The sequence below is a fragment of the Monodon monoceros genome, unplaced genomic scaffold (genome assembly GCF_005190385.1).
Source record: "Monodon monoceros isolate NGI ecotype Baffin Bay Population unplaced genomic scaffold, NGI_Narwhal_1 Super_Scaffold_16, whole genome shotgun sequence".
Lineage (NCBI taxonomy): Eukaryota > Metazoa > Chordata > Mammalia > Artiodactyla > Monodontidae > Monodon > Monodon monoceros.
In genome coordinates, this window is record NW_021703772.1 from 50,984,806 (window position 1) to 50,998,812 (window position 14,007).

General features: G+C 36.2%; 1 protein-coding gene across 11 annotated transcripts in view; it reads left to right on the forward strand.

Moving 5' to 3' along the window:
• PDE1A (phosphodiesterase 1A) overlaps positions 1-14,007 on the forward strand; it is a 360,718-nt gene that overhangs the window by 274,202 nt on the left and 72,509 nt on the right. For all 11 annotated transcript variants that reach the window (XR_003793876.1, XR_003793877.1, XR_003793874.1 and 8 more), the window contains 3 exons: positions 3,189-3,314; positions 7,356-7,457; positions 7,572-7,692. Coding sequence is in view for 6 of the 11 variants with exons in the window: in XM_029224823.1 (XP_029080656.1) it covers positions 3,189-3,314; positions 7,356-7,457; positions 7,572-7,692 (349 nt within the window). In the remaining 5 variants the exon portion in view is untranslated. The remainder of the gene's footprint in view (positions 1-3,188; positions 3,315-7,355; positions 7,458-7,571; positions 7,693-14,007) is intronic.

Here is a 14,007-nt window from a genome sequence, read left to right on the forward strand (position 1 = left end):
GACCAAATGATTTTTAACATCCCCTCTGCCTTCTACCCAAAGTAAATTTAGTCCAAGGGAGTAAGGGTGGTAATCAACTATATAGAATAGGTACAAAAGGATTGGTTCATTCAGTGATTAAATGAGGATGTTAGGTGATTTTTTTCTCTCTCTCTTTGTCATATCTAGATCTTGCAGGCATCTGGATTGCAAATTGAAAGGAAGAGGCATAAATACATTTAAATTATGATAATACAAGGAGACTAGGCACATGACCAAGTGGGATTTATGCCTAGGTTTGACATTAAAAATTCAATTGAGGTAACCCATCATATCAATAGGCTAAAGAAAAAAACACACAATCATATCAAGGCTAAAGAAAAAAACACACAATCATATCAAGATGCAGAAAAAGCACTTACCATAATCCAATAGCTATTCATGATAAAAATATTCAGTAAATTAGGAATAGAGGGAAACTTCCTCAACCTGACAAAGAATATCACAAAAAACCTACAGTTAACATCATACTTAACAGTGAGAAACTCAAAGCTTTCCCACTAAGATCAGGAATAATGCAAAGATGTCCCCCCCTCTCTACTGCTTTTCAATATCATATTATACAGGTTGGGAAGGAAGACAAAACTGTCTTTGTTCATAGATGACATAATGGTCTATGTAGAAAATCCAAAAACTCAACCAAAATACTTCTAGAACTAATAAGCAATTATAACAAATAACAGATTTTCATGATGCAAGTTTAATACACAAAACTCAGTCACCCTCATATATACTGGCAATGAGCAAGTGGAATTTGAAGTCAAAATTTAATTAAAATTTTATTTAAAAAGTTTAAAACTAAAATTCAAAACTGTAAAATATCATTTACATTAGCATCCAAAAATTGAAATACTTGGGTATAAATCTAACAAAATGTACAAGATGTATATAAGGCAAACTACAAAACTCTGATGAAAGAATTCAAAGAAGAACTACATAAATGAAGAGATATTCCATGTTCATAGATAGGAAAACTCAATATTGTCAAGAAGTCAGTTCTTCTCAACTTGATCTATAGACTTAATGCAATCCCAATAAAAATACCAGCAAGTTATTTTGTGTATATCAGCAAGCAGATTTAATGTTTATATGGAGAGGCAAAAAGACCCAGAACAGCCAACTCAACATTGAAGGAGAGAACAAAGCTGGAGAATTGACACAATCCAACTTCTAGACTTACTATAAGTCTACAGTAAACAAGACAGTATGGTAATGGCAAAAGAACAGACAAATAGGTCAATGGGGCAGAACAGAGAGCTCAGGAATGCACTTACATAAATACATTCAACTGATCTTTAACAACTGAGCGAATGCCATACAATGGAGCAAAGATAGTCTCTTCAACAAATGGTGCTGGAACAACTAGACATCCACATGCAAAAAAATGAATCTGGACACAAACCTTACATTCTTCATAAAAATTAACTCAAAATGTATGATAGGGCTTCCCTGGTGGCGCAGTGGTTGAGAGTCCACCTGCCGGTGCAGGGGACACGGGTTTGTGCCCCGGTCTGGGAAGATCCCACATGCTGCGGAGCGGCTGGGCCCGTGAGCCATGGCCGCTGAGCCTGCGCGTCCGGAGCCTGTGCTCCGCAGTGGGAGAGGCCGCAACAGTGAGAGGCCCGCGTACTGCAAAAAAAAAAAAAAAAAAAGTATGATAGACCTAAATGTAAAATGCAAAACTCTAAAACTTCTAGAAGGTAACATAGGAGAAAATCTAGATGATCTTAGGTGTGGCAATGACTTTCAATACAACACCAAGGCACAATTCTTGAAAGAAATAACTGATAAACTGGACCTCATTAAAATTAAAAAATTATGCTTATGAAAGGCAATATCAAGAGAATTACAAGATAACCAAAGAGTAGGAGAAAATATTTGCAAAAGATACATCTGATAAAGGACTATTGTGCAAAATATATAAAGAAGCCTTAACTCAACAATAAGAAAATAAAGAACCTGATTTAAAAATGGTCCTTAACAGATACCTCACCAAAGAAGATACACAGATGGCAAATTAGCTTATGCAAAGATGCTCCATATTATATGTCATCAGGGAAATGCAAATTAAACAAGCTATCACTACACATCTTTTAGAAAGGCCAAAATCCAGAACATTGAGAACACCAAACACTAGTAAGGATGTAGATCAATAGGAACTTTCATGCATTGCTGATGAGAATGCAAAATGGTACAGCCGCATTGGAAGACAGTTTGGTGGTTTCTTAAAAAACTAAGCATGCTCTTACCATGTGAGCCAGCAATCACTCTCCTTGGTATTTACCCAACAGAGCTGAAAACTTATGTCCACACAGAAACCTGCACAGAGGTGTTTATAGCAGCTTTATTCATAATTGCCAAAACTTAAAAGCAACCAAGATGTCATTCAGTAGGTGAGTGGATAAATAAACTGTGATACATCCAGATAATGTAATATTATTTAGTGCTCAAAAGAATTGAGCTATCAAGCCATGAAAAGATATAAAGGTAGCTCACATGCATACTAAAAGGTTCAAGAATTCAATCTGAAAAGGCTACGTACTGTATGAGTCCAACCATATGACATTCTGGAAATGGCAAAACTGTGAAAACAATAAAAAGATCAGGAGTTGCCAAGGGTTCAGGGGATGGGAAGGGAAGGATGAATTGGCAGATCACAAAGGATTTCTAGGGCAGTGAAAATACTCTGTATGATACAACAATGGTAGATGTATGTCGTTATACATTTGTCCGAACCCATAGAATGTACACCACTAAGAGTAAACCCTTTATGTAAACTATGGACTCTGGGTGATAATGACGTTCAATGTAGATTCATCAATTTCAACAAGTGTACCACTGTGATTGGGGATGTTAATAATGGGGGAGGCTGTGCATGTGTGGAGACCAGGGGGTATATGGTGAATCTCTGTACTTTCTGCTCAATTTTGTTGTGAACCTAAAACTGCTCTAAAAAATAAATGCTATTTTTTAAAAATTATCATACAGTAAAAAACAAAAAGAAAGGAAACTAAGTACTTCCATAAGTCTAGGTGTTTAATTATAGGATTTTTACGGATGATATTTTGTCTTATGACTTGAGTAGTTTTCAAAGACACTCATGAGGTCTAAAGAAATCCTCTACTTGGCATTTTGTTTTTAATTCTTAGGTCAGATGTTGCTATTTTGTATAATGATCGCTCCGTCCTTGAAAATCACCATGTGAGTGCAGCTTATCGGCTTATGCAAGAAGAAGAAATGAATGTCCTGGTAAATTTATCCAAAGATGACTGGAGGTGAGTTTCAGAGGAAACCTAGAGGAAATTTAATTTTAGGGAAAATGTTAAGTGATGTAAACTGAAGAAAACAGATGAAAATCAATCCTTTACTCACAAAACAAACTCAGTTCCCTTTGACTGGATGATTCTGAGAATGATTAGTGCCTAGAAGACTCAGGAGCCAGGCTCTGTTACATGGAGCTGAACTATTTCAAGGCCAATTCAACATCTATATGCATCATAGCCAATCCATAAGATTATGTACCACATAAGAAAAACCTTAAAATACATAACTACATACTCCCGGGAATGGAGCTCTGCTCAGCTGTACCAATATGTGGTCCTACATGAATTCAAAATTTTAGCATCACACTGATCCCTTCATATATTACTTTTCTATATGTGTTTAGCTTTTCTAAAAATCAAAGAACTCACTATTTGGGGAAAAAGTTATGAATATAACATACTAAAATGACCTAGATGCAAAGGGTAATCTTACATGTTTCTCCAAGGCATCTGTCTTCTTAAAAAGAAAAAAAAAATTACGTGAAATGGTATTGCTTATTGCCATGCAGGGAAAAATAACAAGATGCACCCCTACTGCTCAGCATAACATTCCCTCCTTTCTTCTTGATCCTCAGGTCATCATCATCCCCTTCATTTGACTATAGGCTTGCCAGATGTAACAAATAAAAATAAAGGACATCCAGTTAAATATAAATTTCAAATAAACATAGACATTTTTTAGTGTAAGTATATTCCTAATTTTCTGTGGGACCTACTTACATTAAAAAAAAAAAAAAGCCTTTATCTTTAACTAAGATCTTGTTAAAAGTCAGTTAATGGGCTGAAAAAATTCCTATTCAAATTCAAATATCAAAGTGTTGTTTAGGTTTGTTTCTGTTTTTGTTTTTTTCTTTAAATCAAGGCGAAAAGAAATGTCCAAAGAAGTAACCTGGAATTAAGATCTGCCTTAAAATAAATAAATAAAAGTTTAATTCAGGGTTTAAAACAAGCCCTAATTTCCCATGGTTACTTCTCCAAATATTAAAACTTCCTGGACTTTCAAGGCTGGAAAAAATATGGGCTCACTTTTGCAACTGTAGAAAAAGCTCTGAAGTCAGAGGAAGGAGGCATTTTGTTTTGGGAACCCAATTCAGGCCTCTCATTTTATGCCACAGGAAACAATAGCACAGTTGGGTCACCAACCTAGGAAGGCCAGGATCTAATTGTGAAGCCACCACTGCTGGGTATGGGGAAAACAGAAGGGCAAGGGTAGAAGCAGGGACACAAGTGCAGAGGTGTTTCCTAAGGTCCGAGAGATTGACTGTTTATATCTAGAGTATTAATTTATTTCTTCATCAGTGATTATCATTCCCAGAGGTAACATTTGTATTATTAGTTTTATTATTCCTTTGAATTAACGCTTTTCTTCTCAAAGTTATTCTGTTGCTATTTCAGTGTGATTTTTTTCTATTACACTTCGTTCTTTAACATCTTTATTATTTATTCTCATAATTTACTCCTCTAATATTTTATATTTTTGTACAGTAGCTAAGAAGTTACTGTACAAAACATCCTAATTGAGTGTTTTTATAGAATTTTTCTTTTCAGCCGCTCCACAAGGCTTGCAGGATCTTAGTTCCCCAGCCGGGGATAGAACCCGTGGCCCCAGCAGTGAGAGCACCAAGTCCTAACCACTGGACTGCCAGGGAATTCCCAAATTTTTTTAACACATACTATAATATCACATGATTTATGATTTGATTTATCATATGATTTAACACTGTTTCCAAAAAGCTGTAAAAGATTTATTTAATAGTATAAACTTGATACTATTTTACCAAGAATTAAAATATAGATAGAGGGACTTCCCTGGTGGCTCAGTGATTAAGATTCCGCCTGCCAATTCAGGAGACAGGGGTTCAAGCCCAGGTCTGGGAAGATCCCACATGCGGCGGAACAACTAAGCCCGTGTGCCACAACTACTGAGCCCACGTGCCGCAACTACTGAAGCCCACGCGTCTAGAGCCCATGCTCCACAACAAGAAAAGCCACGGCAATGTGAAGCCCGCACACTGCAACGAAGAGTAACCCCCGCTCACTGCAACTAGAGAAAGCCCGCACGCAGCGACGAAGACCCAACACAGCCAAAAATAAATAAATTTAATAAATAAATAAAATAAAATATGAGTAGCTAGCTTTTTAAGGGTTTGTAGGTTTTCTGTTTGCAAATCTATTTTTTAAAGTAACTTTAGTAACTATAAATGCAGTAATTTTTAAATTTTGGCAAGAAAAATGTATAAATAAAGTAACATTTCCTTTGTGCACTAGTTTGCCTATTGATATTAGTTGATTATTGACAGTATCTAACATTTATTGATTACTGTTAAAAAACAAAGTTCAACTGAGTAAATTTTAAAAATCTTATTGGCTTTATTCAACCCAATTCATGAATTGGGCAGCATCCCATCTAGCAAATGAAAAGGAGCTCCAAATAACTGTACAAAATGGCAGACTTTTATAAGCAGAAAGAGGAAGACAAGGAAGTTATTCTATCAAGGAGCTGATTATTTCAGGCAAATTCACCTTCCTTTGGGGGATGACAGGGGTCTGTCAGGTGGATTACCTCACTAGTGCTGACCAGGTGATTCCACATTGATTGGTTTAAGTTTCCAATCCTGGGGGAGGTATTAAGTCTTGTTTGGTGATGTGGGCTTAGCACAAGGACTCCATTTTGGGTCTGTTGTCTCTTTTTTAACATCACATCTGCAAAGTACAAAGTATTTATTAAATTTTATAGATTTCATAAAACTTTTGTCTCATTTTTCCTAGTTAACATGAATATTTTGGTACAGTTGGTATTGTAACATGGGTATCTCGTAATTTAGAAGAAAAAATGCAATTGAGAATAAGTATTAACTATCTTTGATAGCTTCCATTCCCTTAATATTTGGGTAAAAGAATTCTAAGCAAGCTATACAATATCACAAACAGTAATCAGAGTATTGTTTTCTCATTGCTCCTATCTAAAAATCCAACTGAATTGAGCACCCATAATTTTCAGCAAGAATCTCCAATATGTGGTTGTTCTTAAAAACAAATCATTCAATCATACCATCTTTAGGTAAAATATCTTTGACACAAGATCATAATTCAAGTTTAGCATACACCTGTAATTTAGCTTATTCTACTGGCCACAGAATGAAATAAAATATCATTTCCAGTATAAGTGACTTTTTTACCTATCTGTACTGAGCAAGCAATGAATTGTAGAACATGCAAGCCTTTACTGGCATTACTCATCTCCTGCTTACTGTGAGAATGAGTTATTCATTCATAGGCTTTGTGATATGTTCACCGTATTTGAAGTGTCTTGGTTAAAATTTTAACAGTACCAGTAGCTGTGTCTATGATATGTAGGATCGAGGTCCCCAGGGCTTAAACAGAGAATTCCCGCTCACTTATAGCCTTGGTTTCTCTGGAGTCCTCATGATGGAAGCTTGGTACAGTGGAGTGATCCAAGTGTCAGCTTTGCTAGTGGGAACTCTTGGGGGTGAATCTTATCTCTGCTATGTACTAGCTGTGTGACTCAGCAAACAACTCAATCCCCTCTGGTGGGAAATAATAGTACCCCCTCACATAAAAGCACCCAGAACACTGCCTTGATTGAATAAATATTGAATAAATGGTGGTGGTTTTCTTAATTACAAATTCTGCCTTTAGAATAGTTTTTTCTTTAAAATTAGTTAGGATTCTTTCTGATATTATTATTTCTAAAAATAATATTTAGAAATTATGAGTGGGGGAGGGATGTAGGTGTGGGAGGGAAGGCATCCAGTTCTTTAAAAGGAGATGTTGCACAGCATCATTCACAAATCACTCTCCTGGCAACATCCTAAAGCCAAACTTTCGTAAGCTCTTTTACATTTAAAATGTAGCATCTTTTGTGCTCATACCATTAGAAAAAATAAAATGTAATTCGCAATATTAAGGAAATATTTCACTTGAGAACAAAAAGGGGCCAAGCAAACCTTTCTGCTTTTGATGACTCCACAGGGATCTTCGGAACCTAGTGATTGAAATGGTTTTGTCTACAGACATGTCGGGTCACTTCCAGCAAATTAAAAATATAAGAAACAGTTTGCAGCAGCCTGAAGGGTAGGTGTTTTTTTTTTTTTTTTTTTCATGTTAAAGGTGTATGGGCTTGGACTCAGAGGAGACTGTAATTGGTTACTTTGTTCTGATAATTTGAGCATGTCCTTGTTTTGACAGGCTTGACAAAGCCAAAACCATGTCCCTGATCCTCCATGCAGCAGACATCAGTCACCCAGCCAAATCCTGGCAGCTGCACCACCGATGGACCATGGCCCTGATGGAGGAGTTTTTCCTACAGGTGCCTCTTTCATGTTCTGTGTCTATGCAAATGTTTTTGGAAATAGTGACTGTGCATATCGACGTACATCTTCTCTGCAAAGAATCCAGACCTTGTGACTTGCTATTACCAACTTGGCCACAACACATTCTTGGGACTTCAGGCAGAATTTATTAATCTTTCAAATAAATGTATTAAATAATCCTATGCAGTATAATACATGTTTTAAAGAGGGTCAAGTCTTGGATCTCAGATGCCAATCTCAAGAGAGAAAGAAATTAACAAATGAGTCGCTATCTGCTGTTAAAAGGTAAAATGCTAGGGTTAGGTTTAGGGTTAGGGTTTGCAGAAGCAGCAAATAGCTTTCATCATAAAAAGAGAAAGGGGGGATTTATAACACTTCTGCATACATCTTGCTGGTTAGAATTTAGTTATACATGTATAGTTGCAAGGATGGCTGAGAAATATAGCTTTTAGCTGGGTGAACATGTACCTAACTGCAAAAATCTATTGTTATGTGAAAAAGCAAGCCTGGATATTGTTGACAAAAAATTAATCAATAGCCAATCTAAGAAAGAAATGGAAAATTTTATTTGAGCCAAAATAAAGATTATAACCTGGGAGACAGTCTTTCAGAGAGTTCTGAGAACTGTTCTGAAGAGGTAAAGGGGGAGGCCAGTATATATGTGATTTCGGCAAAAGGGGTGCGTGCAATCAAGTACGCATCTCAGTAGAAGGTTGCTGCTAGTCACAAGGAACAGACATTTTAGTTAATGGTTTTAGTGCTTTTCTAAGTATGGGAAGATGCAAGAATCCAAGTTCACAAGAAATTTCTCCTGAAAATATCTAACTATCTGAAGGCCAGTTCTGTCAGTTTCCCCCCAGCACAAAGCACCACATCCTGATCTTCACCCTGAATTCCTTTCAGGGTGTATTGTAAGTCAGCAGCTTCAGTGCCTGATGACTTGATTATTGTAGGACTGGATGGCGGGCAACATTCTTTATTTTACAATCTCTCACCTTTAGGTCTTAATTTCGACCAAGATTTGGGAGGCATTTCATGACCAATTTGTTCCATGGCGCTAGGAATACTCATTCCCAGGTTGGGCAAGAATTTCGTTGTTAGGCCACTCAATGTACTATTACTGGACTAAACCCTGTTAACAGTGGCCAAAAACCTCTGGAACTCCTGTCGTACTAGTCTCTTATGGTTCAGGAAATGGTTCCCTCTTGTTGCTTCTTCCCATATCTAGAGTTACACTATTGTAATCACTGATCTTATAGAACTGTATATTTGGTCAATTGTTTCAAGTTGCCTAATCATCATTAATTTTATCACAGTCACACATTTAGTAATGCAGGAAACAATCATCTTGTAAAATAGGCAGAATACAAGTACTAAGGTCATAGTGAGTACTTAAGTTAAAAACTTCCATTAGGTGTGACCCAGTATCTCTCCAGGTCATCTGACCAGTCTGCTTTGCACCAATCGCTATCTTTAAGGGAAATGATGCATTGGCATTGTACATAAAGTGCACCAAAGATGTCTGCACATACGAGGTGAGCAGTGGGTCATCTAGACCCCTTACAAGATTGCAAAAAGCAATGTTAATTTCTAAGGAGTTACATGGCTGGTGCCAGAAGGAAAAGAATTGATCTTTATGATTGAGCAGGTATTTCTGCCATTGGGGAGGTTTGGTTAATGCATAATGCAGATGCACAATGGACACTAGAGGGGAGGGAAGAGGCCCAGATGGGCAGAGCAAAAAAATATGTTTAAATTTTTCTTGTCTTGCCTTAAAATGTGAATTTTTATTTCATCAATGTGGAGAATGACCAGTGTTCTCTACAAGTATATGTTTTTTTTCTCTATGGTGTCCTTATTCTGTTTCTACTCCCATTGGGGTACTACAGTAAAATGAGCCAAGTAACTCAGGAAAGTGCTCTACTTACAATTATAGTTTTATTATAAAGAATACAACTCAGGGACAGCCAAATGAAGAAGTGCATAGGCCAAGGTCTGGAAGGGTCCCAGATATGAATCTTCCACGCTCTCTCCCCGTAGGGTCAGGGTGTGTCACCTTCCTGACACATCAATGTGTTCACCAACTAAAACGTGCCACTGAGTTTTGGTGTCAGGAGTGTTTATGGGGATTCATTACATAGGCATGACTGATTAAATCATTGCCCATGTGATGGAACTCAACTTCCAGCCCTCCTTTCCTCCCAGATGATGCTGCCCCAATATTCCAACCCTCTAATCATGTGATTGGTCTCTCTGGTGAGCAGCCCTATCCTGAAGCAATCTAAGGGGTCTTATGCCATGAGACACATAATTAGCATAACAAAGAATCTCCTATCACTCAGGAAATTTCATGGGTTTTTGAACCTTTGTGCCAGGAACCAGGAACAAAGATCAGATACATTATTTATGATGCCACAGTCCTGTTTAGAGCTCTTTTTTAACTTCTGTATTTTCAGATTATTTGATTTCTCAACATTGTTCTTTATTTGTAATCTTTATTTTTTAATGTTTCACTTATTCTGAAAACATAAAGACCAAATACATTGTAGTTAGATGACTATGGTTTTTGTCTCCTATTGTCAATAGGTATATGGTTTCACTTTGAAATAGCGTTGCATAGTCCTAGAGAAAGTTACTAAGTAACATCTTCGAAATTCAAATATTTTTACATTAAAAATGTCTTTAGGGCTTCCCTGGTGGCGCAGTGGTTAAGAGTCCGCCTGCCGATGCAGGGGACACGGGTTCGTGCCCCGGTCTGGGAGGATCCCACATGCCGCAGAGCAGATAGGCCCGTGAGCCATGGCCACTGAGCCTGCGCGTCCAGAGCCTGTGCTCCGCAACGGGAGAGACCACAACAGTGAGAGGCCTGCATACCGCAAAAAAAAAAAAAAAAAGTCTTTAAAAAATATTTTAATACATTTTGTGCTTAAAAATAAAAAAACAAATGTTAAAATCTGTTCAATTCTAAAGGCAAGCTGCATGCTATGGCCAATTAAAAATTATAATTTTAGTTACTCAACGAATCATCAGACAATGGTAAATATAAAATAGACTTAGAGAGCTTTAATAACAACATTCTCACATTAGAGATGAAAAAAACAGAACCAGGAAAAGATAAAATGACTTTTCTTGGGTTAAGAAGAAATAATAAAATATTTTTAATTGAATGACCATGAAAACACAACATATGAAAATTTGTGGGATGCAGCTGAAGCAATGCTAAGAGAAAACTTTATAGCTTTAGATGCTTATATTAGAAGAATGTATACATCAATTATCTATGTTTCTACCTTACTAAGTAAGCTAAGAAAAGTTAAGAAAATTAAACCAAAATAAGTTGATGGAAGGAGATAATAAATATAAAAGCAGAAATCGATGAAATAGAACAAGACAAACAATAGCAAAAATTAACAAAAGCAACAGCTGTTTCTCTGAAAAAAATAAAATAAAATTACTAGCAGGATCAAAAAGAGAAAAGAACAGCATAAATTGTAAAGGAAAGAAGAGATATCGTTACAGATCTATATATATCAAAAGGATAAAGAATGTTATACACAATATAAATTTAATGACTCAGATGAAATTACCAAATTATTTGAAAGATACAAATTACCAAAACAGACACAAGAAAAAAACTGTAATCTGAATATCCATATATCTGTTTTTAAACACTGTAGTTTAAACTCTTCCTGTGAAGAAAATTCCAGGCTTAAATGGCTTCAGTTTTTAATTCTCATTTCAATTCTTAATTCTCAGTTCAGCTGAGAGAGGGTGAATTCTCTCAAACTTTTCAGGAAAAAATAATGCCAGTCTTACACAAATTCTTTCATGATATGGAGGAAGAGGGAAAATTGTCAATATAACCCCTGACAAAAGCTAACAAAGCCTTTGCAAGTAAGAAGATTGTACACCCATATCTGTCATGAACCTAGATGTAAAATTCCTTAAAATATTAGCAAATCCAACTCAGCAATATAGTAAAAGGGTACACATCATGACCTCCATTGACTTACTACTCAAAAATCATTTAGGTACTTTACCATATTAAGAGGAAAAAAGGGGGGGGAATCCTATTATCATCTCAATACTTGCAGAAAAAGCATTTGACAAAATTCAAAAGACATTTATTATAAAAACCTTCAGCAAACTAGAAATAGGAGACCTCTCTCAACCTGGCAAAAGGTGCCTATAGTTAACAATACTTCATGGTGAAATATTGAACACTTTCATTCTAAGATTTGGATGTCTACTCTTACCACTTCCATTCAACATTGCATTTGAAATTCTAGGTAGTGCAATAAGGTAATAAAAGGAAATAAAGAGTAGATTGGATAAAAATAAATAAAACTCTCTTATTTCCAGAAACATGAGCATCTACATAGAAAATCTTAAAGAATCTGTTAAAAGCTACTTGGACTGATAAATGAGTTTATCAGGGTTGTTGAATCAATTGTATTTCTGTATGCTAGCAGCAAAAAATTTGAAATGAAAATTTAAAAACAATATTACTTATAATAGCATAAAAATAGTAAACTATATGGGAATATATTAATTAAATACATATAAAACCTTGATACAGAAAAACCACAGAATATTGTTGAGAAAAAAATTTTAAAGATCTATATAAATGGAGAGATATACTATGTTAATGGATTGAAAGATCTAATATTGCCAAGATGTCAATTCGTCCAAAATTATTTAATATATTTAACATAATCCTTATTAAATATTACAATAGTCTTCTTTATAGAAGCTGAAAGAAAAGCTGATCCTAAAATCTCCATGGAAAAGAATCTAAAATAGCCAAAATAATTTTGAAAATGACTAAGAGTTGAAGGACTTACACTTCCTTATTACACAACTTGGTATAAAGCTACAGTAATCAAGGCAGTGTGTTACTGACATAGGGACAGACAAATAGGCAATAAAATAGAATAGTGATTCCAGAAATAGTTCCATACTTAGACGATCATTTGATTTTCTACAAAATCACCAAAACAGCTAAATGGGGAAGGGAAGTCCACAAATAGCAGTGGAACAACACATTATATGTATGGAAGAAAAGGAACCTGCCTGTCCTCTACCTGTACCATGTATAAAAATTAAATTCAAGATTAACCACAGGCTTAACACAAAACTATAAAGTTTCTACAGGAAAACTCAAGAGAATGTCTCTCTAATCTTAGGGGTAAGCGAATATTTCTTAGTGAAGACACATATAGCACTACCTATAAAAGAAGAAATTTGTAAAGTGGACAAAAGCAAAATTCAAAACTTCTGCTCTTCCAAAGATACTATTAAGAAAAGGCAAGCCATAGACAGAGAGAAAATATTTGTACTACAGATATCTGGCTACAGGCTTGTACCAGATTGCATAAAGAATTGCTACAAATCAGTAATAAAAAGAAAAGCAGCCCAATTTGATCAGACACCTCATAAAAGAAAACACACAAATGGGTAGTAAGTACATACAAGTATGTTCATTTTCATTACTTATCAAAGAATTGCAAATTAAAAGCACAATGAGATACCACTACACCCTCACCAGAATGGCTAAAATTAAAAGGACTGACAATATTAAGTGTTACTGAGGATGTGGATCCACTGGAAGTCTCAGGCATTGATGGTGGGAGTATAAATCATTACAATCCATCTGGAAAACTACTGGTTGACATCTATTAAAGTTAAACTTAATATCGCCTATGACCCAGCATGTCCAGCCATAGGTGTATAACCTACATAAATTAATGCTTATGCTCACCAAATGTCTTATGTAGGAGTAGTTGTAATGGTATTACTTATGATAGCCCGATATTAGAAAAAGTCCAAATGTGCATCAAAAATAGTAATGCATAAGTAAATCATAGTATAGTCGTACAAAAGAATGTCATACAATAAGAAATGGACCAATAATATGAACCACAGTGAACCTCAAAAAAATGGATACTATAGGGCTTCCCTGGTGGCGCAGTGGTTGAGAGTCCGCCTGCCGATGCAGGGGACAGGGGTTCGTGCCCCGGTCTGGGAAGATCCCACATGCTGTGGAGTGGCTGATCCCGTGAGCCATGGCCGCTGAGCCTGCGCGGCCGGAGCCTGTGCTCCGCAACGGGAGAGGCCACAACAGTGAGAGGCCCGCATACCGGAAAAAAAAAAAAGGATACTGTATGATTCCCTTTATATGAAGTTCAAAAACTGGCAAGATTAATCCATGGTGATTGAAATCTGAACAATGGTGGCCTGCCTATATGGGGTAGGATTCACTAGAAGAGGGTAAAGGAACCTTTTGTGGGTGATGGAAGTGTTCTATATCT